Consider the following 27,052-nt stretch of genomic DNA (forward strand, 5'->3'; position numbering starts at 1 on the left):
GACAACGTGGGCTTGGGTCCGGACAAATCTAGAGCCCATAGAGCATCTAGCTCGCGTGAGAAATTACTACTTGGGCTTAAATTTTGATCGGAATGACTGGTGACCCAGTCCAAGCATACAAAGTTGAACACTTCTTCCTCCTTATCCTTCAAAAATAGTTGAAGAAGAAGAGCAATCATATTCATTCCTTTTACTTTGAAATTTGACATTTCTCACTTTATTTATAAAAATCTTATCTTTTCATTTGTTAAAAAAAAGTAGAATGCAAAAAACAAACAAATAATCAACTTTATACAAAAGATGCACATTGATTTCTATGCATGAGCCATGACGTACATTTTTCAAATTTTCACAGTTCAGCCGGCTGTATCGTCTTTACAAAATTGTACACAAATATTATCATCAGTGGTTAATTAAATGAATGAAAGAATCAAGGAACAATCCTTGTAAATATGCACATGTTGTGATCAAGAATCTCTAAACTAAAACAGCTTGCTTGCGAATTCATCAATGGGGCTTCCTTCTATACGAGAATAATTGGATTTTTTGCCTAAATCTCTTAGCTACGATAAGCTTCTTCCCAATTGCAACGCCACCTTCATTTCAAATAACTCCCCGTTTTCTCTTTTATCCCAATCACTTTCACTGAGAGTTGATTCAATTGATTCTTGCACACGTTTGAAGAAGCCGACATTGTTCCTATACATCTCAAACACCATTCCAACTTAGCCACCGTGCTCTAAAGTGTTAACTGCTGAAGCTAAAGCTGCAACAGCTGCCATGATTGCTGCCCAAGAATCATTGGACGAATCCATAAAGCAGATCCTAAAGCTGCAATTCCGGTTAGTATTGGCCCCGAGCTAGGCAGCTAAAACTTTGTTCATCTTCAATGCCTTGTTGCCTAGTCTCTCGTAATCTTCACAGTCTTTTCTCTTGATCACCTCAACGACTTCCCTCATTTCCATTTCAAGCTCCTCGGTCCATCCATTGCTTTCTACCTTTCCCTTAAAGTAATTTTCTTTTATGGTTTCTGAGACTGGATCCTAGGCCACCAAACAGTAGGTTCTAAACTTTCAGGGAATTTTTCAAGCATTACACCAAGCAAGGGAAGAGGGTAAGCTTTATCAAGTGCCAAGACTTTCTCCATAGCATCTTTCACGTCTTCTTTTCTTGGACAGCCAGAAGCAAGTAGGGTTTCTATTTGTTTCTGAAGCTGCTTAAACAATCTCATCGCATTACGTTGCTCTTCCACGAGTTGTGAGGGTTGGATTTTGATCATCAACACCAATATTCCCGTGGCTGCAGAGAACACGCCATCTTCAAACCCAAAACAGAATCCCCAGGGCCGTCAGTAGCCGTAAAGCCGTAAAACCAACCATGGTTACGGCGGTGAGAGTGATCATGTTGATGGAATTAAGGAGAAGGGTGTTCCAATTGTCCCATTATTACCCGACGTTGTTGTGCATCTCCACTCTGTCGGCAATGGACTCTAAAATAACATAAAGTTGTAAAGTAGGAATTGAAGCAAATGAGCTTTCTTGAACCAACGGCGAACTAACGAGATTCTTTTCAAATGGAATTGTGTTGATGAACCCTTCCATAGTATTCAATTCCACAGACAACCTTTTGGTGGGCTGATTCCACGAGATAATGTTCTTGAATTTTTTTTTCAGGAGATAATGCTTTGGACATATTATTTGCTGAGATAAGGTTAATTCTACAGTGACCAAAGAGGTCGCCATACACGCCCAACGACCAAAGAGGTCGCCATGCACGCCCAACGACCAAGGAGGTCGCCATGCACTCGGGGCGACCAAGGAGCGGGAGCTGCATGGTGTGCATGGGGAAGGGAGATCAGTGCATGCATGGGGAGATTACGCCCAACGACCAAGGAGGTCGCCATTCACTCGGGGCGACCAAGGAGCGGGAGCTGCATGGTGTGCATGGGTGGTGCATGGGGCATGCACGTGGGGTGCATGGAGTCCCGACGACATGGTAGGTCACCATGGAGTCCCGACGACCAAGCTGCTTGGAGATTCGAGCTACTCATGCATGCGTTGCATCCATAGCTGGGCGACCAAGCTGTCCCTCATGCATGTTGCATCCATAGGGAGATTCCTGCATCCCGACCAAGCTTTAACCCTATCACTCATGCATGCGTTGCATCCATAGCTGGAAGATTCCTGCATCCGTAGCTACATGCGTTGCATCCGTAGCTGCATGCGTTGCATCCATAGCTGCATGATTGCAGCTTTAATTTAGCTGCTAAATGCTGCAAATATTGTTGTTCAATTGAAGCCTTTCAATGCTCAATAATTATACGATTCAATGCTAATATTATTTTCTTCAATAGTCAAATTTAATGACTCTGTCCAACGCTTTTTTGCTTTATAAATGATATGGGGTTTAGGGTAGAAGCAGAAGCAGAACCAGGAGCATAAGCATAAGCATATAAACTTTGCGGAGAGAAAGAAAAGGAAGAGAAGAAGAAAAGAATATAAAGGATCAAACATAGTTTCGTGAGGTAATTTTTTATTGTTTAATTTAGTTTATTATATGAAATTATTAGTTTGTTAGTTTAGGGTTTAGGGTAAAACTAAAATCTAGTTAATTAGTTTGTTAGTATAAATTATTTGTTTGTTAGTTTAAGTTATATATTATATTATATAAAAATTAGTTAATTAGTTAATTAGTTTAAGTTATTAATATAAAAAAATATTAATTAATTTATTAGTGTCTTTAAACGTATATTAGGTTGTTCTTTGAAGTTGAAGTTATATTATAAAAAAATTAATTAGTGCTTAATTAGTGTGTTATTTTAACTAAGTTATATTATAAAAGAAATAGTTTATTATTTAAGTTATTATAATATAGATTATATAAATTTAATTTGTGGGAGCTATGTTGTTTAAATAAATTAAACGGTTTACATATACAGGGCATTATTCCACAACATTGTCCGCGTTCAGATTGATTCGAAGAAAGAAACAAAGAAGTAAAAGAAGGAAATGAAGAAGGCATAAATACGTGAGTAATTTATTATTTTTTGTTGTCCATTTTTGTTGTTGTGTATGTGTAAATTAGTTAGTTAGTAAGTTTATATTAGATTATATAACTAATTTGTGCGAGATAATTCCTGTTAAAAAAATATTGTGTTTAAAAATATTTAGTGTTGTTTTAAAAAAATATTTGTTTAATTTATATTGTATGTGTAAATTAGTAAGGAGTAAAATTAATTGAATGAAATAATCCGGCCAACGCATTATCACGATTTTGTCTAACAAATTTGTTTGATATTTTAAAAAATAAAAATATTATCAAACTAATCATGATTATTGTAATAATTACTAAATGATTAGTATCAAATCTAAATCATTAAATATTATAATAATAATTATTAGTAATCATAATTAAATCATATTATTATTAAATCATTAAATATCAAATCATTAGATTAATAATAATATTAAATCATTATTAGTAATATTAGTAATCAATCAATCAATCAAGTTAAATAACAAATTTATTTGATCATTAATATAATAGTATATTTATTATATTTAATGATTTAATGTTTTATGAAATTATCTTATCTAATATTTTAATCTAAATTAATTTATTTTTTTATTTGTAGAAAAAATGAGCAAACTTTTTCACGATTGTCCATTATAATGGACAGATTATGGAAAATGAGGTCGGAGTAGTTTTTCAGTCTGAAAAACCAATAATATGATGTTCAAAAAGACATCACATTTATAGAAATGAAGCATAAGATAGAAAGAAAAATTCGAGCTGCAGTTGATGGTTTGAGGTATAGGTTTATGATATTCCCCAACCCAGTCAAATATGTTGCAGTTCCACTTGAAGAAGATGATGATATTGGAACCATGGTTGGATTACATGAGTCAACCAAATAACAGTTATTGAGTTATTTGTTGATATGCGTAACATATGTGATGTTCCTGGGTCATCAAGAGGTGTGGCTCAAAATCCATCTGAAATGGCTTTATATAGTCAGTTTGAGGAGCCGACATACAGGTTCTCGAACAATTTTATGGCACTATTGGAAAGTGTAAATGAAGTCGGGGGGACATCTGCAGTAGCAGAGTATGAGACGAGAAACATACCGGAATTGGTTGTTGATATTGACGCTGAAAATCGATGGGAGAAATTCATAATGATTCAAGCAAAGATGAAGAAACCGAAGAACCCGTTTTGGGCGGCGACGAAAATATTTTTGGTGGAGGTGCAATTGATGAAGTTCCAACACTGTATAAAGCTACTCCTCACATGTACGAGATAGACTATGATGCGATGAGGGCACTTGAATTCCAAGACATGCCACATTTACCTCCGTACCAAATGACTGAATCATTCGATAATTCTGGTGAATTTTTAGTTGGGGTACAATTCAGAGGAAAAAATGAAGCTACGCTGGCGATTAAAGAGTACTGCATCAAATGCCATTTTGATGTCTATGTTGCAGAGTCCAACCAGAAAACCCTATACGCGAAGTGTGTAAAATATGGCCCAGAGTGCAAGTGGAAGATCAGAGTGTCGAAAAATCAAAGGCACGATGTTTGGGTCATCATGAGGTACAATGGTCCGAACACATGTTTACGAAACTCCATCGAACAAGACCACCGACTATTGGACTCCGATGTAATATGTGAATACTTGAAGGCGATGGTTGAAAAGGATCCAAGGATATCTTGTTCAGTGTTAGCTGCATCTATTCGAAGCCAATTGGATATCAAGTAAATATGGCAAGGTGTGGAATGCGAAGATGAATACAATGAAGCTGACGTATTAATATTAATATTTGATACTAATGATTTAAAAGTAATTTATTAATTTTTAAATATTTAATGATTTGATACTAATGATTTACTATTATTATTAATAATTATTTATTATTAATATTTAATTATTTGATACTAATGATTTAAAATAGTCGAATTACTATATTTAATTATTTGATACTAATGATACCAGTAATGATTTGATACTAAAAATCATTGTTAAGGTTAAAAAACTAGTCTAATTTCAATATATAATTTGTAATAAATAGCAAACGAGTTTATAATTGTTGTCGATGACGGGGTGTTGTTGAATGATAATGTCGGGGCGGACGTCTGATACGTTGTGGTCGTTGTGGTTAGTCAGGAGTATTGTACCCATCCTCCTCATTCATTGGGGGCATTTGAACTGCCATGTGTTCAAAGTCATACGTCGACGAAAACGTAGGAGAATAGATGGGTGCCTCAGGCTGCACAACTCTGGTATGTATGCCGGGACAATAGAATCATCAACGCGTGATGCAACGATCCCGCATCGCCGAACGGTTGTGGTTGGCTTTATCCTCATCGATCATTTTCGCTTCAGGTTGTAGAGATGAACTCCCACTCGGTAGAGAGTATTTAGCTTACCAAATCTTTTCTTAAACCTCAAAAATTGTCGCCTCTCTACCATTGTTGTGAGGAACGGCTTTCCATTATCCCAAAAATAAGCAAGGTAAACCAAAGTCTCAAAATTAAAGTCGTCTTCTTGAATGGCGTCAAGAGTTGGCATGAATGAAGCCCAATTGTTCCAAGCATTAATATAGGTTGCATGCTTCTCAACCCAATTAACGCCTTCTTTACGACGAAGGTCAAATCTGTGCAGGTCGTCATGCGTCTCAACCCAATTCACCGGACGACAACCATCTAAGTTTTGGAGGAGGTCATGATCCCATGGACTCCGCGGAATAGGTTGGTGGAAGTGGAATTGCCTCAGCACTCTATCCCCAAATTGGATCTTAACAAAAACAAAATTGATCAATGGTGTAACAGCACACCAATATTGAAACCCATCTAAAATATCGTGCGGTATCAACGCAAATAATTCTTCATTCATGTATGATCTCCAATTAAAATGTAAAATTACAAAAACAATAAAATTGATTTAAATCAAATAATATAGTTAATTTAAATAATAATTAAAAAATACAGATTATACATACCTCTTTTTGGCTTAATCGATCTTCAGCCTGAACTCTTAATGTTGTTGTGCACCAACCCCGTGCCTTCAATTTATGTCTCCATCTGCATCAATCAAAAAAAAATAGAGACATTTTGTTCAATAATTTTAATCAAAATAATTTTTTTCTAATTAATATTTTATATTAAAATAGAGGATTCATATTACCTTCCAGCAAGTGGAAAGTAACCGCAGTCGACTAATCGGTGTCAAAAACGGAAGTCTATGCCAAGCCCATAATTGTAGCAGCAACAGACATCCACCGATTTCTGTTGTATTATTATCATTCACGACTAATGACGCCTTGCACATCTCATGATACAAGAACGCCAATATCGCCGAACCCCACTATATTGCCTACAATTCTCAAAATTTGTTAAAAAAAGAAGATACTGAGTTGAACATAACTACCGGATTTATCAGGCATCAAAATTCCCCCAATCAACTGTAATATATGCTCGTGTTGCATATATAATTTCGTGCTCCGTACTATTTGGTTGAAGTTGAAATTCATTCTTCAACCATGACACCTCACTCGCCACCCTCTACACTCTGGTGGTACGGGCGCTTTCCCAAGAAACAAGTTGCAAAGTTGTGCCACATTTTTAAACTCATGTGACATTACCACCGGCACCCATTAGTTTGGACCCGAGTTGCATTGCCACATCCTCCAAAGTTATCGTGCATTCGCCACACGGAAAATGAAACGTGTGCGTTTCTGGTCTCCAACTTTCAATCAACACACTGATCAAACCTGGGACCAACTTGTAATCTCGTACAAATGTTACATACCAAAATCCAGCCTCTTGCAAGTTTTCTTCTATCAATGGGTTGTGGCTTGGGCACTTTATGTAGCCAAAGACGAAGACTCGCTGCTCGTCCAAATGTTCATTAAAACAAATATTATTAATTATAATTCATTAAACAAATATTTTATTCACCATTCCCAAATGACTTGAAATATGTTCGTTGTCAAGTCTCAGCAGTGGAATTTGGTCAGCCATTGGAAGAATGTAAAAAAGTAAACAACAGTATTTAAAATTCATTTAATATAACTAATATAATCTAAATAACTAACTAACTTTTACAACACAACAAAAATTTAATATAACGATATATTAAACGAATAAACTAACAACATTTAACTAACACAAACAAATTACATATTTTTTTTATATATAAATAACGACTAACAAACTAACTAAATATTTTTATTAATATGTAACTATCAAACATGCTAATTAAATAATTTTTTATTTATATATGATATAACTTAAACTAACAATAATATAACTTAAACTAACAAACTAATTAACTAATTTTTGTTTTACCCTAATTTAATAATAAACTAATTAACTAATAATTATAACAATAAACTAATTTAAATAATTATTCTTTTATATAACTAAACTAATAAACTATTTTTTATTATAATAAAACTTAAACTACTAATAAACTAATTTTTTATATAATATAAATTCAACAACCAAAATATAACTTAACTATTTAACTAACTACAAACTAATTAAATATTAGACTAACTAACACACTAATTAATTATTTTTTTAATATATAACCATCAAACAAACTAATTAAATAATTAACTAAAATTTTGTTTTAACTTAAACCATAAACTAACAAACTAATAATTAAAAATAATAAACTAATTAAAAAACTTACCTCGATGTTGTGCTTTCCCTTTCTTCTTCATCCTCTTTTCTCTGTTATCTTCTCCTTTGCTATTTTCTCCCTTTCTTTCTCTCTTAATTGTTTCACTCATTAACCTCATCCATCCAATATATAATACAACAACCGGGCATACTTTGCTTCAATTATAGGTGGCCGAGTCATTCACGTTCACGGGCTGCAATAATGCAGTAATAAGTGCTGCAATAATGTAGCTGATTTCACGCTGCATGGGAGCAGAGGCGCAGCGACAACAGAGCACGTGAGAGCTTCGGGCGAAGGCATAGGTCGTTGGGATCCCTTGGCGACCTACAATGTCGATGGGATGCCCTGGCGACCTACAATGTCGCTGGGATTCCCTGGCAACCTACCCACGTTGCCATGTTGCCTTGCCATGCTGCCACCAGACCCATGCCACGTTGCCATGCCGCCATGCACAGCCATGCAGAGACTCCAAGCTCGCCCGGATGCCATGGCGACCTCCAAGCTCGCCTGGATGCCATGACGACCTCCAAGCTCGCCCGGATGCCATGGCGACCTACGGTAACACTGTGGAGATCACTCCATTTGAGCAATTAATCTGGGGAGATCATTATTTCGTGAAATAAACAATTTGAGAGCATTATCTCGTTGATTTTGCCCCCTTTGGTGGGTACTTTTGGAACTGAAAACCTAATCGATGGAAGCTTTGGCAATGATAGAGCGGCATGGATTTGCTTTGAAAATGAACAAGAAGAGATTAGAAAAGTAGAAGCTTGTGAAGAAGCCATGTGAGGACTTTCCTTCTTTAAGAACTCTTCTGTTTGTGAATTTGTACAAAGTTAACAGATATACGGTTTGAGGGAGTAGAAGAAAGATTTGTTTGCACCTGACGCCGACGAATTTGAAAGGTGAGGAAGCTTTGGAGGAGGCTCTATTTAAGCAACAACGAAATAGATTTGAGGAGGTCAGGTCATGTTTAGAATTGTTGACCGACTGATTCAATTGACTAGGCTCTTCGGCTGATCTTTTCGCTTCTATAATTTTTACTGATATAATTGTACTTTCAGTCCCGATACTATTCAATCTTTTGAAATGTAGTTCTCCCCACTTTTATTTTTAAGAATTTAAGCCTCTATTTGTATGATAAAAAAAATTAAAATCAAACTGATAACACCATTAACCTATTTATTTAAACTTGAATATTTTTTATCTATCAACTTTAATTTGTGAATTAGATCTTCGAATTGAAATCGAATAGACATTAAGCTATTTAATTGTCTTTTTTAAAAGAATCTGAATCTGCAGTTATTCTTTAAAATCCAAATTCGTCCATTACTCACAAATTATTCAAGCATTATTATTTGAATTATAATAATGATTAATTAGATTATATATTGGATATTTAAATCTATTAAAATTTTGTATTTAATTGTTTTGAACAAAAAATTTCCAACTCTTTTAATTAAAATTTTAAAAATTAAAGTAGATAATGGATCTGAATCCAAATACATTATTCAAACAAGTATATTAGACAGTGAATATTCAAGGTTAAATATTCACATTTGTTTCAAATTCAATGTGAATAGTAATTAAAATATTTGAATATATATATTATCTAAATAAAAAATATTTTGAATCACTAATGGGTTGATTTAAGTGATAAGCATATTAATATCGCTTAAACATATCTCAAGTTTGAGTTTTTTATGTATACAGAAAATCCCTGTTGGGAGACTCACCCACCACAACCAAGTGTGCAATCCGAGTCAGTCCGAAATAGTCAAAGCAAAACTTTGGGAATCGGGATGACAAAAATATATATTTTGAATCCACAAAATATATAAATAGGATATATGTATCTGAATTGATGTATGTATCTGAGATCAAATGAAATAAAATTTATAATAATTTACAGTGGGATCAATTAGTTCAATTCATTATATTTAAATTTAATGTATGATATATACTATACAAGTGACCTCAATAATTAAAGAATTGCTGTTATTTTGCAGGGGTAGTGTAACACCCTCAACCCGTATCCGACCCGGATACAAGTCTGAGGTATCAAATTGACTTTTCAAACTTTAACTTTTGACGAAAACCAAGGAAATTTAAAACTTTTATTAAAATAACATTTTTACTGTATCCGTTACTTCTGATCTCAGATACATACATCAATTCAGATACATATCCAACACTATACACGACAAAAGACATACTTTATTCGTTACTTCTGATCTGATCTTCTAGCAGTGTTGTTGTTCTTGCCACTCCTATTTCTGTTCTTCCCGATTCTTGGTACCTACGTGTAAATCACTTACACGCTAAGTCATAGACCTAGTGAGACATAAATACATAGTAAATTATCAAATGCATGTACATATCATGTAATACAACGTCATATTGGTATACCTACTTTTTCATGTAACAATTACATACACACATGCATGTCACCATTTATATTTTCTCATACTCTTATATGATTATCCTTTCTATCTCTTATCTCTTGTTCATACGATCTCTTATTTTCATATTCTATATCTTATAACATGTTCTTACATCATCATATGAGTCCTTGATATTCATTCATATATATATATACCTTAACATATATTCATGTACATCTCATAACAAATGCCCTAACCCATAACACACATTCACATATATCATCATATAAAACATGTAACACATTTCTCATTGTAACTCACATTTTATCATTATCTTTTTGGTTAGCCCATGCACACTACTGAGAACTTAAGGTATATGAGTACATAGAGGTTGTGCACTATGTTGTCACCACAACTCGTATAAATCTCACTAGGGGCGCGTAGAATGTCCCGAAGGACCACGTAGATGTCCCAAAGGACCACATATAACACATATGTCCCGAAGGACCACTATATCCCGAAGGACTACGTAGACCCTCGACTCTTAGCATGCCAACTATACATATAGCTCTCATAACACATGACATGGGCATTATCTTTTACCTCATTACACATTCACATATTCATATAACATAGTTCTTTATCATTTCATATGATCACATAGTCACGTAGTTTACTTCACGTAGCATTTCCATGAAATTCACATTATTCATCTGTTCAAACATGGTCCATATACACACCTTTTTCTCATATGCATATAACATATTATTTCTTATCTTTTAACTTATATTACATATACATGTAATCTTTGTCTTATTATCAATATCTCATAGATCACTATTATACAACACATGTATTCATGTCATTCATTTCATATATATATATAACATATCATATATCTCATGATCACATGACCTATTATCATAATACATGCATTTACATAGTTCACACATAAAAATGCATTCAACAATTAAACATGTGCATTTACTCATATACCATATCACCAAATGTTTATGCTTTAGTACTTATATCATATAATATCGGAATTGGACTCGTCGCAAGTCTTAATTCCTTAACATAACGTACACTTACTATCATGTACTCATCTGGTCTCAATGAACACTCTTAAGCTCTTGTTTTCTTTGCGTATCTTACTCTGTCGATCTATCTGAACTTTTGCTTTCGATCGATGTTTACACAATCATATATTTATACTATCAGTATCCTATTGATATACTATAATCTATAATTTCTTAGATTGAAAGAAAGATTTATTTAATTTCTCATTGAAGTGCATCGGTGCATTCTACAGTGCATCGATGCATTCTTTAACAGGTGCATCGATGCACTACCATGCATCGATACACAATTTACATTCGATGTTTCCATTTTAAGGGGATGCATCGATGCACCAACTGTACTCGATGTTTATTTATTTGAGAGTGCATCGATGCACATTGAAGATGCATCGATGCACACAACCCAGAAATTACATTTTGAGCCTGAAAATGTCTTGTTTAACCCCAAATTCTACTTATTAATCCCTTCTTATACCTTAAAACTTATCTATACATATTTAAACCTTCTTATAATACTATAACACTTCACCATATCTTATAATTCACCATAATTCTTGAATCAAAGAATTTCATCAAATTTTCCATGTGTTTTAAATTCAATTCTATCACCTCTAACTTCTTAATTAATCCTTTAACAAGTCAAATCCATCCTTAGAACTTCAAAAACCTCTTTAAATCAAGAATTCATTTCTCAACCCTTAATCAATTTCCTTTCAAATTTCTCTCTTAATGTTTTTAAGCTTATATAGCTAACCTTAAGCTTATATAATACCCACTCCATCCCAACTTATAAATTTAAGAAATTAATCAACTGAAGCAAACTTACCTTATAGACTTGAGCTTGAACCCATGAGAAGAAGAAAGCAAGAAGAAGAAAGAAAGGTTTCAGATTTCTCTATTCCCACGTGTTATCTCCTTAAATAAGGGAGATAAAATATCTTTCAAACTAAATTACCATAATACCCTTATAATCATTTCATATTTACTATTTAATCCAATACTGAAATATCCATATTAAATCCCTAAACTTTTTAATTTTCCTAAATTAATCCCCAAATTTCAAAAATTCTCATTTTAATCACTAACCCAGATTTGGGATGTTCCAGGTAGACGAGCTTTTAATATCAAATGATTAAGAATTTTCAAGCTTATATTATCTTGTACTCTCACTTTCCTTCTCTTTTCTTTGTTTTCATTCATTTTTTACACCCTCATCTACCGTTTGGATTTTAACAAAACTTCAAAGCCCAGCTTTTTGTATTTTCGGTTCGATTTTTTCATTTCTATTTTCGTGTCCTAACTCTGTTTATTGAAGTTGAAATCTTTTTCTTCTTTTCAAGAGAATTATGTGTTTGTGTTCTAAATCACACCCAAATTTCAGACCAACGCTTTCTTCTTTTTGCGTCTTCAATTCCATACGCTGAGGAATTCTTTGAAACCATCTCCATCACACCATTTTCCAGATCTGAAAATTCAAGATTTATTGCTTTATTTACTTTAAAAATTCAACTGCATCTTCTTTTAAATTGCTTTCTGTTCATTCTTATTAATCATTATTGTTATAATCTTCTTAAGTTTCCAAATTTTAAATGCCATTATCAATTACATAAGTGTATTCTTCTGTTGACAAAAGACGAAGAAGAGAAAACACGCTCGCACTGCTTCAGTTCAAATTCCATTCAAATTGTTGAAGCTTTTCTCCGATCTCTTTCAGTTCTGTTTCTGGTAACTTTAATTTTCTTTGTTTGTCATAGATCTAGTTGGATTTCGCTCCTTTCTTTCGTTCGTTACCTCCAAGGCACTGTTTTGACTAGATTCGGCTACTTCCGACTGTAAATTTAGAAATATCTAGTTACATGCTTCGTAGTGTAGTTTCTACATACTACTGTTTTTTATTAATCTTTTAGATCTTATTTTGGCGTCTTTTTTAAAAATTTCATTATATTACTTGATATCAAATTAAAAATCTTTTTAGGGTTATTATAGTGTTTTATTATAATTGCTAATAAACTTACTAGCAATAAATTAAAATCCTACTTAGTAACCAACTAGGCTTTTTAGTACCCCTCAATTCTCTAGCGTTTTATTGGTGCATCTTCTGTCTTCTTTAGATTCATTTTTCATAGTTTCTTATAGCTTCGACTATAGATGATTTCTTGAGGTCATGTCCTTCTTTTAGAGCCCATGGGGCGTATAGGGGGAGGGCTCGACAGAGTGGTGTCAAGGAGACTAGACTTAGAGTTTGCTCGTTGAATGTAGGCACATTAAATGCTAGGCTGCTGGAGCTGACCGATGCACTTAATAATAGGAAAATAGATTTTGCATGTATTCAGGAGACTAGGTGGAAAGGGGCTCGCACCAGAGAGTGTAATGGGTACAAGCTGTGGTATTTAGGCGTAGATAATGCTAGAAATGGGGTGGGTATCTTGGTATCATCTAGGCTCAAGGAAAATGTAGTTGAAGTTTGTAGATACCGGGATAGGATCATGATGCTTAAGGCTATTATAGAAGAGGGTGGAATGTCCTTTCAGTGTACGCCCACATGTTGGCCTAGGGAGGGGAGAAACGTTGCTTCTGGGATCAGTTAGATGATGTACTTAGGAGCATTCCGGAGGACCAAAGAGTTTTCATAGGGGGAGACTTCAATGGCCATATAGGTAGTACAACCGACGGGTATGACGGTGTTCATGGGGGTTTCGGTTATGGTAGCAGGAACGATGAGGGGCGTACGTTGCTTGAATTTGCTACTGCTCATGATTTGGTGGTCACTAACTCCTTATTTAATAAGAGAGATACGAACTTGATTACGTTTCATAGCGGGGGACATTGTACCCAGATCGACTACATCTTGGTTCGAAATCGGGATCGATGGGCTTGCATTGACTATAAGGTGTTCCCTGAAGAGGCATGTGCATCGCAACACAAATTGTTGGTTTTAGTGTTCCGCGTACCGCACGGGCGAAACACTCATAGGAGGGCTAAACTAGGTAAAACTAGGATCCTTTGGAAGAAGTTACATGGAGCGACAGCTGATGACTTAGGAGTAAGGTTTTTTCTAATACAGGTTTTGGAATTACAAACTCAAATAATGCAGATTTGTTATGGAAAAATATGGCAAATTCCATCAGAGAGGTGGGCAAAAACACCTTGGGGTTGTCGACAGGGAAGGGCAATGAACATAAAGAATCGTGGTGGTGGAACGACGAAGTCCAACTAAGGTGAGACAAACAAACTTGCTTCAAGGAGTTTTTTACAATGCAATGACGACGAAAGGTCGAGCTAACAAAGATACAAGGAGGCAAAGCGGAAGCCAAGAAAATAGTGCCTAAAGCAAATGATACGGCATACGAGGAAATGTACAAGAGATTAGACACAAAAAGGACAAACGGCATCTTTAGGCTTGCAAAATCTAGGGAGAATAGAAAAAGGATCTAGGTAGCATTAGATTTAAGGACAACAATGGTGTTCTTATAGCGAAAGATCATGATATTAAGATTTGGGGTAGTTACTTCTTTGGCTTATTTAATGCGTGCCTCTCCCTGTAGAGATAGTACCGTTGATGGGTCATCTGACCATCATACTTCGGCCAATGACTGCCCTACAAGTAGGATTGGGTTTGAGGAAGTCAAAATGGCTCTTAGAAAGATGGGAAGGGACAAAGTTGTCGGTCCTGATCAAATTCCTATCACTGTGTGGTTGGCCCTAGGAGAAAGAGGGAGTTAAGTGTTGACCAATATCTTTAATATTATTTTAGAGACTGCCAAGATGCCAGAGGAGTGGAGAGAGTCCACGGTGATACCAATCTATAAGAATAAAGGAGATCCCCAACGTTGTGGTAACTACAGAGGTATTAAACTACTCAGCCATACCATGAAGCTATGGGAAAAGGTGATAGAGGCTAGGTTGAGACAAATTACTAAGGTTTCGGAAAACCAATTTGGCTTTATGTCAGGCAGGTCTACCACGGAGGCGATTCATCTACTTCGACAACTTATGGAGAAATATAGGGAAAAGTCTAGAGATCTTCACATGGCGTTCATTGACCTTGAGAAGGCTTATGATAACGTTCCCCGCGATACGATCTGGAAGACTTTGGAAATGAGACGGATCCCAACTATTTATATCCGAGCGATTCATGATATGTATTGTAGATCTACTATATACGTCAGGACTACAGTTGGCGACACCGAGGCATTCCCGGTGGAAATCGGACTCCACCAGGGGTCGGCTCTTAGCCCTTACATCTTCGCCTTGATTATGACGACATCTTTGCGACACCAGACGGTGTACCATGGTGTATGCTTTTCGCCGACGACATTGTCCTAGTTGCTGAAACAAAATCTGAGTTGAATAGTAGACTGGCTACCTGGAAGACTGCTTTGGAAGAAAAAGGTTTAAGGATCAATATTGATAAGACACAGTATTTATGTTCAAACTTCAGTAGGGACCAAAACGAAGAAGATGTAGAAGTGCATAGAAGGACACGTTCTCCCCTCAAAGAATTATTTCAAGTACCTAGGGTCTATGATACATAAAGATGGGGTGTAGATGATGACGTTACACACCGTATAAAGGCGAGATGGCTAAAGTGGAGGGCCGCTACTGGAGTTTTGTGTGACAAGAAGGTTCCTCTAAAACTTAAGGGAAAATTTTATAGAATGGCAATAAGACAAGCGCTGTTGTATGGATCAGAATGTTGGCAACCAAGATCATGTAAGAGGATAGATAGGCCGCAGAAATGAGAATGCTTCGATGGACATGCGGTATGACTCTGTGGGATATGACAACAAACTCTGCCTCTAAAACTTAAGGGAAAATTTTATAGAATGGCAATAACAAGCGTGTTGTATGGATCAGAATGTTGGGCAACCAAGAAGGATCATGTAAGGAGGATAGAGGCCGCAGAAATGAGAATGCTTCGATGGACATGCGGTATGACTCTGTGGGATATGACAACAAACTCTGCTATTAGGATGTCCTTGGGGTGGTGCCTGTTTCCGAAAAATTGAGGGAATGAAGACTACGGTGTTTGGGCATGTCCTTAGGCGCTACCATCAGATGCGGTCAGAGGGTAGAGTCGATTACAGTCGACGTGCCAGAAGGAGAGGACGACCAAGGCGAAGTGGGAAGACTGCTTGAGATCTGATTTGATGGATTTAGCCCTTACCGAGGACATGACCTCTGATAGGAAAGTATGGAGACTTAATACTAGGATAGTCGAGTAGTGTGGGTCACATCTCTAGGGTGTATCATCTCTGTCTTCTTTTAATGCCTTTGTAGTAATTTCCATGACTCCTACTTTTTATTCGTTTCTGTTATTGGTATTTATGAAGGCTTAGAACTGGGCTTGCTATCGTTTGACTTCTGTGTATCATTCTCTCCACTTTTAATTTTAGTCGGGTCTTACGTTTCTGTCTATATACAGAGATTTTTTCGCAGGGATTTTTTTTTCCAGGGATTACTGCCCATTACAGACGCGCATATGATATTAATGATATTAATAATTGCATATGATTACTGTTCAACTATGTATTTTTGTATTTATTTATACATGCATTGCATTTTATCTATATTTTTAATTTTCTGACTGCCGGAGGTCTTCCACGGAAGCTACTCTCAACCTGGCGTTGGGGGCAGCCTACTACCCTACCTCCCCCTTACCCCATTGCATATGGGAATTGGGTTTTGTTGTTGTTGTTGTTGAAGCATATATTATCTTGTATTTAACTTATACTAATAAAAAATTAATATATAGTATTTTTATTTTTAAATATGTATATATATATATAACTCTTATCTTATAAATTATATATAATAATAATAATAATAAAACTAAATATTATTAATATTCAAGTCTATCCAAATTGAATATCAGATTTATTTGAATCATTGATTCTTTTAAATAAATATTTTATCGCATAGCATTTTAAATTTATTTCCACGAATATAAAAGTAAAATGTTTATTTTAAAATTAAAAATTAACCTACTATAAATGATCAAAACGGACATAATTTTATTTTGTTCCATTCTAGAAAAAATCGAATACAATTAAACACTGCAATAATTAGAAATACAATATATTTATACATTCAAAATACAAAATAAACACAATTAAAAACAATAAGAGAGGTGACAATGAATTAAAATTATGTTTTTAATATACATATTTTTTAATGGTAAATATAAATATTAAACATATACTAAAATAATAGTTATATGTGAATATGTTACTAAAAAAAAGTTAACAGTATTGTGAAAACACTCTGACAATATCGACAAATAAATGGTGTCATTCACGATAATGACATGTTTTTTACTGACCTTAACATTATTAATTTTGATTTAAACAGAAGAAAATATATAATTTAGGTATCAAAGTGAACAGAAAATATAGGAATTGAAACGAAATATTGTTTTTGGTGTAAAATGACTAATTAATGTAAGTATTTTACTTTAAATAAACTCTCATTTCTTAAAATTGTAAAATTTTATTACACATATGTATTTTAATTATTTAATAGAAACAGTTTTTGTTGTTGTTATTATTATTATTAACACATATGAGATGAAGATTAACGATATAATACTTACCTTTCACCCCGTTACCATTCCTAGCAATACCTGCAAGCTTAAATCAAAATGTTTTTCAGGGTTCTTGTGTATCAAGTAACAGCCTCTAGGACCCTCTATACTGGGATTTAAATTACAGTTTTGATCATGTTTTTGGTTATGTTGCATTTATCATAATTGTGATGATTATAGATATCGTGATCATATAATAACAATTTCGAATGATATCACTATTACTAGGATGCTATTCACTATTTAAAATCCCACTGCTATCAATCTGTTTATATGCTCACGGGAAGTCGGACTAACGGTAGATCATAGAAACCAGTTAGCCAGCTTGGAAATAGCCAGTTGGGCTTAAATTTTAAACCCTAATGACTGAGAGACCCAGTCCCAAGCGTATAATGTTGAACACTTCCTCTTCTTATAATTAATCCTTAAATATTAGCTGGAAGAGTCAAAATGTCGACATCCAATTCTGACCCTTAATTTCCTTGTGTTGTGGTACATTGCCTCAATGAAAAATGCACTGCTATTCATTTCTTTTTTCTTTTACTTTGATGACATTTCTTCATATATTTATTTCTTTATACAATTCTCTCTCTTTTGTTTTCTAAGTAAAATTAATTAGAACACAAAAAACAAACAGATAATCGACTTTACAGAAAGATTCACATTGGTTTCTATGCATGGGCCATGAAGTATATATGTATATTTTCATAATTTAGTTGTCTTTACAAAATTGTACACAAATATTATAATCAGTGGCTAGCTAAATGAATGAAAGAATCAAAGAATAGTCCTTGTACATCTGCACATGTTGTGATCGTGAATCTCTAAACTAAAATAGCTTGCTTGCGAATTCATCAATGGGGCCTCCTTCTATACGAAAATAACTGGATTTTTTAGCTAAATCTCTCAGCTGCGATAAGCTTCTTCCCAATTGCAACGCCACCTTCATTTCAAACAACTCCCCGTTTTCTCTTTTATCCAAATCACTTTCACTGAGAGTTGATTCAATTGATTCTTGCACATGTTTGAAGAAGCCGGCGTTGTTCCTATACATCTCAAACACCATTCCAACTTGGCCACCGTGCTCCAAAGTGTTAACCGCCGAAGCTAAAGCTCCTGCAACCGATGCCATTATTGCTGCCCAAGAACCATTGGACGAATCCATAAAGGTAGATCCTACAGCTGCAATTCCAGTTAGTATTGGCCCTGAGGCAGCTAAAACTTTGTTCATCTTCAATGCCTTGTTGCCTAGTCTCTCGTAATCTTCACTGTCTTTTCTCTTGATCACCTCAACGACTTCTCTCATTTCCATTTCAAGCTCCTCGGTCCATCCATTGCTTTCTACCTTTCCCTTAAAGTATTTTTCTTTGTTGGTTTTCTGAGACTGGATCTTAGGCCACCAAACTGTAGGTTCTAAACTTTCAGGGAATTTTTCAAGCATTACACCAAGCAAGGGAAGAGGGTAAGCTTTATCAAGTGCCAAGACTTTCTCCATAGCATCTTTCACGTCTTCTTTGCTTGGAGAGCCAGTAGCAAGTTGGGTTTCTATTTGTCGCTGAAGCTGCTTAAACAATCTCGTCGCATTACGTTGCTCTTCCACGAGTTGTGAGGGTTGGATTTTATTCATCAACACCAACATTCCCGTGGCTGCAGAGAACAAGAGAGTCGACGCCAACTTCAAACCCAAATCAGAAGCCCCAGGGCAGCAGGTTGCCGTAAAGCCAGCCACGGGATCATGTTGATGGAATTAAGGAGAAGGGTGTTCCAGTTGTCCCGTTGTTGCCCGACGTTGTTGTGCATCTCCACTCTGTCGGTAATGGACTCTAAGATAGCATAAAGTTGTAAAGTAGGCATTGAAACGGATGAGCTTCCTTGAACCAATGGTGACCTAACGAGATTCTTTTCAAATGGAATTGTGTTGATGAACCCTTCCCTAGTATTCAATTCCACAGACAACCCTTTGGCGGGTGCTTTTGGAACTGAAAACCTAATTGATGGAACCTTTGGAACAGATAGAGCGGAATGAATTTGCTTTGAAGATGATGAAGAAGAAGAGAGCAGAAAAGTAGAAGCTTGTAAAGAAGCCATAACGGCGTTTCTTCTTTAAGAACTCTTCCGATTGTGAATTTGTATAGGAAGTAAGTTATGGAAGATTTGTGGTTTGAGCAAAGAAATGAAAGATCTGTTTGCAGTTGTATTGGATGAAAAGCGAGGGGGTTGGAAGCTTTATTTATAGCAAAGAATGACAGATTTGAGGAGATCAAGTCGTGTTAGGAAAATGTTGACCGAGTGATTGAATTGACTAGGGCTCTTTGTCTGACCGGTTCGCTTTAGATTATTTGCGCTGGGGTCTTAACACGGGAACCGGTAAAACAACTACTCATTGCTTTGACGTCTTATGGATTCAAAGGAAATGAGATCGGCAAAGGCATGTTAATTACCAGCTTTTTCTCCTACCCAGCACTCAAAGCAGCCTAAACATTTATAGACATCTTCTGCACAAGGCTTCCATATATTTGCTTTTGGCACATAAACTCCATCTTTTGAGATCAATAATATTATATATATATATATATAAGCGCAAATGGTTGAATTTATAACTTGAAAATCGAATTCAAGTTTTGCAGACGACTTCCCAAAATATGCCGCTGTTTACATTCAACACACTTCACGTTGTCATCTGCATTCAAACTTTTTTGGTTTTTGCATTTGTTTTGACTACATATTAACACTTCTGATTTCTTTTTCAGGTATTTTTAAGGTATAAATATTTATTATTAAATTATTTTTAAATTTAATCCTCAATCTTTTAAAATACCTTTGAAAAATATTAACAAAATATTAAATTTTAAATAATTTTGAAGTTGATGACTTATATAACAATCTAGGTCCATTTCACATTGATTTAGTATTATTTATTGTCTATGTCATAATAATAAATAACGAAAATTATAAAAATAAAATTAAAAAAATTCAAAAACCATCTTAATAAGATCATATTTATTCTAAAAATTTAATACTTGAACCTACAACCCCAAAGACAACAACCACCCTTTTAAAAGTGGTGGATCCAGAAATTTAAGAATGTGATCCAAAATTTTAATTTTTTTTTTAAATAATAGGTATACAAAAATTGTAATTTTTTCTTTTTTCCTTAACACATTAAGCTAAATTTAACCATTTTTCTAAAATAATGGGATGCATTTGGCCCCTATGGGAGCTTAGTGCATCTGCCACTGCCCTTTAATCGTCGAGATAGTTTAATTTATGCAATTTTATTTTTCACTGTATCATTTGAATGAGATTAATTGATCCGGGTTTCGTTCTTTGGATATATTTGGATAATATCTTGACTTTTTCTATATGTTTGAAATATTTCTTATAATTCCGTAAGTCTTTGTATTCCGACTGGTCAATTCAAAATAAGCTCTTGTAAATTAATTTCCTTTTCCACACTTAAGGAGGGGCTTTAATACCAATTAATTTTATTAATACACTTATTTTATAGCTTAAGTGTTTTCATAATTTATTTATTTATTTAAATAAATATACATATATATATAGTATTATCATTTATTAAACAATAGTTTGAATAGAGGTATGTTTTGTTTATTTTTAATGAATGAATTTGTTTATTACTTTATTTATTTAAATTTAATATTTTTAATAGAAGATACTTTAAAAAGTATATTTTATTTTATTTGTTTATTTTATATCTAAAAAATTATAATCATGTTACTTTTAATATTTTGTTCGTTTATCATCCATAAATAAAATTTTAATTATTCACAAATATATTATTGAATGTATTTGTTTAGTGCTCATAAATATATATATATATATATATATATATATATATTTAGTGCTCGCGTACATATTTTGTTTATTATTCATGATTTTTTTATAAATTTTAAATCTAATCCTAATCCTACTTAGATGTGGGGGGAAACTAGACTCTATGGGAAAGAATAGAGTGCTCATAGTGAGTTTAGAACCCATGACCTAAGAGAATATGAGGGAACAAAGATGAACAGATCAATCAACAAAATGTACTTGCTCAAAATTTTAGTTATTAACAATTATATTTAATTATAGGTTTGTGAAAATATTTGTGATTATGTTCATTTATTGTTTGTAAATATGTTAGATGAACATATTTATAAACACTATACGAGCATATTCGCATACATTAAATAAACACATGTATTTTATATGACAATGTATTAGTTAATATTAAATTTTAAAGAAAGCAAAATTGAACACGATTTAGTTTGAATGCTTCTCTGTGGTAGTTTAAATGTAAACTTAAAATGCAGGAAGACCCTGGATGCATGTGAAATCAAGAATCAAGCAGGAGTATCCCAAAGTACAGATGACTGCATGGACGGTATCACTTTGTTTCCCCTTCCGAGTACTAATAGAGTAATAGTTTATATATATTCATGTGAAAAAGAGGAGCCCTCTGCCAGTACTTAGAACCTACCTGAACGAAATTGCAGTTCTGGCCTGTTGTGGGATGGATAAATCACCAATACGTGCCGTTGCAGTTCCATGTCATTTTTAGCAGCCTCGCTGCAGTTCCATGTCAACGTTGAGCAGTGACTCACTTGGGCATTGTAAACAAAATTTTGCAGCCTTCATGATGATTGATTGATTGGGACAGACCAACTAAAATGAAAGTTATGGTCCAAAAAGGAAAGCTTGAGAAAATAAGAAAGCCATAAGCTTATGTTAGCATCTAGGAGTGGGAATTTGAGAGAGAAATGAGGTTTCTGGATTAGAAAAGTATGGAAGGAATGCAATAACAACTTCAGCTAGCACGAAAAGTCCCAGGATACTTCATGAGTCCATATAGATGGAATTGGTTTATAGAGTACAACATTATTTTTTTATTGTTATTACTCAATTGCCATAAAAATGTATTGTTGTATTGGTTGAACGTGGTTTTGTTTTTTTTTCAAATACATCAGTTTTTGGCTGTTTCAGAGTGTTCAGACTATGTTAAGCAAGAGCTAAGACAAAAAACTCTGGTCCACAGGCGATTGTCTGTTGCAAGTTTAGTTGCTCGTTATTGACGTTGAAAGTCAGCAATGGGAACCTCAAGTAGTAAGTATTAAATCACATGGACATTACAAATATAAATATTATATGTTATTTGATATCATTAAAAATAATTTAAATTGAAAATAATTCAATATGGTTAAAACTAATTGAGTTTTAATTATAAACTAAATACATGTAAATATTTAAATAATTAAATTTTAATGGATAATGAATGGATTAAAATTAAAGGTGAACATGCAAAGTAATATTAGGGTTAATGTCTCAAATTTAAAAATTATTTAATTTTTTTATAATCTTCAGAATAAGAAGTCACCATTTTTAAAATACTAGCGTTAATTTAAGAGATTAAATTCATGAGCACTCTCTTTAAACACAATTATTCAAATTTTAATTTTTTTAAGGAGAATAACATTTTATTTTATTATTAAGATCCTTATAGGTGGAATTAAGTAATGCGCCAAAGGTTCTCAAGGAGGAAATGATAATTTTGAGAGTTTTGGGTGAGTACACAAAGTTGGGTAGCAAAGCACTAAAACTTGGCAACTTAAGGCCCATTGTTACTATTTTAGGTCCTTTTGGGGAGTGGTCATTCTTCATTGCCCGTGGGTTGAGATGATGAGAGTCATAGCTCATAGCGGGTGTATTGGCAATGGCAACTAATACAGTGGACTAAACGGAAAATGGCGGCCAATTAGGGAATGGGGTCTGATGTATCGTTGCATTGCTGGTTTCTATAAGCTTATTGGACTGATCATAATGTCAAACATCAATGAAAAAGATGTCGATGGAAGCCATTCATCAGGAATTCGCTAGCAAGCTAATATTCTCATAGCATTTAATACTCGGAAAGTATTAGTCTAAACCGAATGTTCTCGCAATAATGTTTTATAACATGATAAATTAAATATTTGTATACGAATTATAGTCTAAAAACTTGTGGTTAGACAATGAAACCATCCAAATCATACAACTGCATGATCACATGGTGAACATGGAGTTCTATTTTCAAATGGCTAAGACAAAGTAAAATTGAAATCGATAAATAAATTGTATCCTATTACACCCATGTTCTAGTACGAGAAAACAACAAGGGATATTTGATTCACAAAATATAAAATTATTTATGAAAATAAATTACGAAATATGATTAAGATAAATATTATATCATTTTGAACTTGATTATCCGAACAAACTTCAACAGTAAAACTCAGCTTCCTTAAAAAGACTACAATTAAAACAGACTGCAAAGCAATAACAGGTGGATTAAAAGAATGCTTATCATTAGAGTAATTTAAATTGATACAAAAGATGTAAATCATACATTCACATGCTGCAAATGAAGTTAATTTATACCTACTCTCAATGCTCTCGCTGTTAGTGGTTAAACTATTTTGCCCACTAATCTTTGTGAGATAGTAATCAACCACTATTTCATAATCCTCGCTCATCCTACCCATGTATCCTTCATTACTGCTTGTTGATTCATCGACATGTAAAAGGTTATGGTCCTGTCTGTTAGGTAACCTTTCTGCTTCCAAATTGCCATTGCTTCTCACCGTCAGCCAATCTTCATCGTATTCCCAGCTGGGTAATTTTGAAGACAAAACAAGTTTGTCTTCACCCAATTGTCGGATCCTTTCCACTAAAGACTTGTTGGAAGGAATCTCAATTGTCTCCGACTCTTCCATGGAGTCCCACAAGTGTGGGTGCAGTACGTTGTTGGGTGACTCCAAGTCAGAACCGCCAGTTTCCTTCACTAGAAACATCGACTCCTTCATGAAATCGTGTGAAAGAAGTTGCGTTGCCGACCATCTCTCGGCAGGGTCTCTCCTCAAACACTTGCCTAAGAAATCCCTTGCCTGCTTCGATATATTGAATGGTATTTCCGGCACATCATTTGAGAACCCGATTCTGTACAGTGCAGAAACAGGGTCGCGAACATCAGGCCACGGTGCTCGTCCGGTAGCCATCTCGATGACCGTACATCCAAGTGCCCACACGTCAGCTGAGAATCCTTGCTGCTCGCCACGCGCCACCTCTGGCGCCATATAAACAGGTGTACCGGCAACCGACCAAGTGGTAGTCGATGCCCCATCAGCTCGCCTAGCGCAACCCAAGTCGGCGATTTTCACCCCATCATCGCTGACCAGTATATTCTGGCCCTTGATGTCACAATGCACTATTCCTCGAGAGTGCAGGAATTCAAGGCCGAGTAAAATCCCACGAGTGTACGATCGGACCATACCCTCCTCAAGGGAACCACCGTGCTTGTGAATTACGTCAGTGACGGTGCCGCTGGGGGCATATTCCAAGAAAAGATTGTATAGAAGCTTACCATTCTCGGCTGAAATGTCACACCCTTTGCATGCTACAATTTGAGGGCAGCTTAACGTAGACAAAATGCTCTGTTCCTTCCTAAGAGATTCCGATTGCGAGAGCTCAGAGGACTTAATAGCAAATACGTGACCGGAATGATCAGCGGTGGCAATAGAAACGGTGGCGGTGGAGCCACGGCCAATTGTCCGGCCACGGGTCCAATCCATTAAGATTGGAAAGGAATGTGAAAACTGAAAGTTCAGTTGGAGAATTTGGATGGTTTGGTGAGTTGTGGGTACTAAGCATTTATAAGCAAAATTTGGAGGCTTTAGTTTGGTAAAGGTTCGGCTCTAATACAAAAGAAATGAATGCCTTCTTAACAACACATTTTGTTTTGGGGACAATGGGCGGCCGCCTTTCTTACCATCTAGAAACCATGGAGTTCCACGTGGCAAAAGGAGGTTGGATTAAAAGCTTGGGCGGCGGGTTGTTTACTTGCTTAGCTTAACCATGAATCATACTGTTGTTGTAAGCTCACATGAGCCGCATGCTTAGAGTGCGGTGCTAGTTGGCACAATGAGGCCCTCTGGTAATGGTATATTCCTAGCTTTGATTACATTTAACACTAATAATGAAAGACTAAGAAGCAAACTCTTATTATTGTTGGTGTTATATAATATATCAGTGGTTCATGAACTAGTTTAAGTTATCCATTGAATATTAACTTTAGGATTTGGATTCTTTAAAACAAAGTTAAATGTCTTGAGTTCATTAACGAAATCATGATGCTATTCGCCGTTTTCTTGCAGGTTCTTTTTTCCTCATTAGCACAAGTGAAAGTGTGAAGAGTACATTGTTTTTTTTAATATGTTTGAATTAGTTCACGCAATGGCTACTTGTCAGAAACATAACCAAAAATCTGATGATAGGGTAACTGATTCTTGCAACTTAAATAACTAGATATGGTTAGTTACATTGCTTCAAATAATATAGGTGCAAGGCATGTGGGGGAAAGCAAAAAGGGTAGGTGCAGTTGAGAGAAGGAAAGGCAGCAACCTAATAAAACCCAACCGACCAGCCCTAGACCAACGCAAGACCACGTCATAAGTTGGTTGGTTATGATCTTTTACAGTAATTTGCTTTAGAGACCCATTTTTACATTTGTGGCATCTTCGAAATGGCGTCTTTTTCAAGTAAAATCCAATCGGAGCGTTGCTTTTCTCCATGTGACGGCCACCATTTATATTCCTTTTGGCTAATTGGTTGACTCAGCTTTCGGTCCATGTTTTGTAACTTTTTCTTTCCTTTGCCTACGTTTGTTGCATGCCTTATCGCCAATGCTTAATTGATTGTGGCAATCATACGAATCCCCTTTTTCTTTGCCACATACTTGTTCGTTAAGGGTTCAAAGAAAGTTCAATACTCGACAAGAAATGGAGTTTAAAGCAAGTAAATGCTATTTTCTAACACCAGGGCTGGCGGAACAGAGCAAGGACGAAAGTATTTAAAACACAGCATGGTTTTATGTTGTAATAACACAATAGTGGACGATGGACAATATTAAGAACTGAGGTCCCACACGGTAGATCTCTAAATAGTAATGGCAGCTCAGTGTCGAGTTGAAGAAGGGAACAAGAACGCATGCATACATCAATGCAATTGTTTGGTGTCTTAATTGTTCTAATCTGGGTAGTTGAAACTGGAGGTTAAAAACCAAGCACAAAATAAATGATATTTAGAGTTGGGGCAGATACTTAATCTGGTAAGCTATAGCATTGATGATGCTTGTAACACTTGTACAAATTTCTAATGATTTTAAACATGACACAAAATATAAAATAATTTGATAGGATAATATCAATTCTAAGAGAAATAACTAAGAAAAATCCAAGTTTTGAGTCAAATGAAGGCGACTTATATTTTAATGCACCTCATCG

The 27,052-nt window shown here is 35.0% G+C and overlaps 1 protein-coding gene and 2 pseudogenes across 1 annotated transcript; all 3 read right to left on the reverse strand.

The window, feature by feature from the left end:
- Nucleotides 1-312: 312 nt before the first annotated feature.
- On the reverse strand, nt 313-8,510 carry LOC120190396 (annotated as a pseudogene).
- A 9,988-nt stretch (nt 8,511-18,498) lies between these two features.
- On the reverse strand, nt 18,499-19,838 carry LOC120190439 (annotated as a pseudogene).
- Nucleotides 19,839-23,920: 4,082 nt separating this feature from the next.
- On the reverse strand, nt 23,921-25,456 carry LOC120190556 (mitogen-activated protein kinase kinase kinase 18-like). The gene has a single exon (XM_039193618.1). It carries the CDS (start codon nt 25,340-25,342, stop codon nt 23,921-23,923), a length of 1,422 nt encoding a protein of 473 aa, XP_039049549.1. The 5' UTR covers nt 25,343-25,456.
- Nucleotides 25,457-27,052: the final 1,596 nt, after the last annotated feature.

The sequence above is a fragment of the Hibiscus syriacus genome, unplaced genomic scaffold (genome assembly GCF_006381635.1).
Source record: "Hibiscus syriacus cultivar Baekdansim isolate YM2019G1 unplaced genomic scaffold, ASM638163v2 tig00116962_pilon, whole genome shotgun sequence".
NCBI classification, from domain to species: domain Eukaryota; kingdom Viridiplantae; phylum Streptophyta; class Magnoliopsida; order Malvales; family Malvaceae; genus Hibiscus; species Hibiscus syriacus.

What these genes read in the sequence shown, in the direction of transcription:
- LOC120190556 (XM_039193618.1), bottom strand. Translation starts at nt 25,342, where the DNA reads ATGGATTGGACCCGTGGCCGGACAATTGGCCGTGGCTCCACCGCCACC.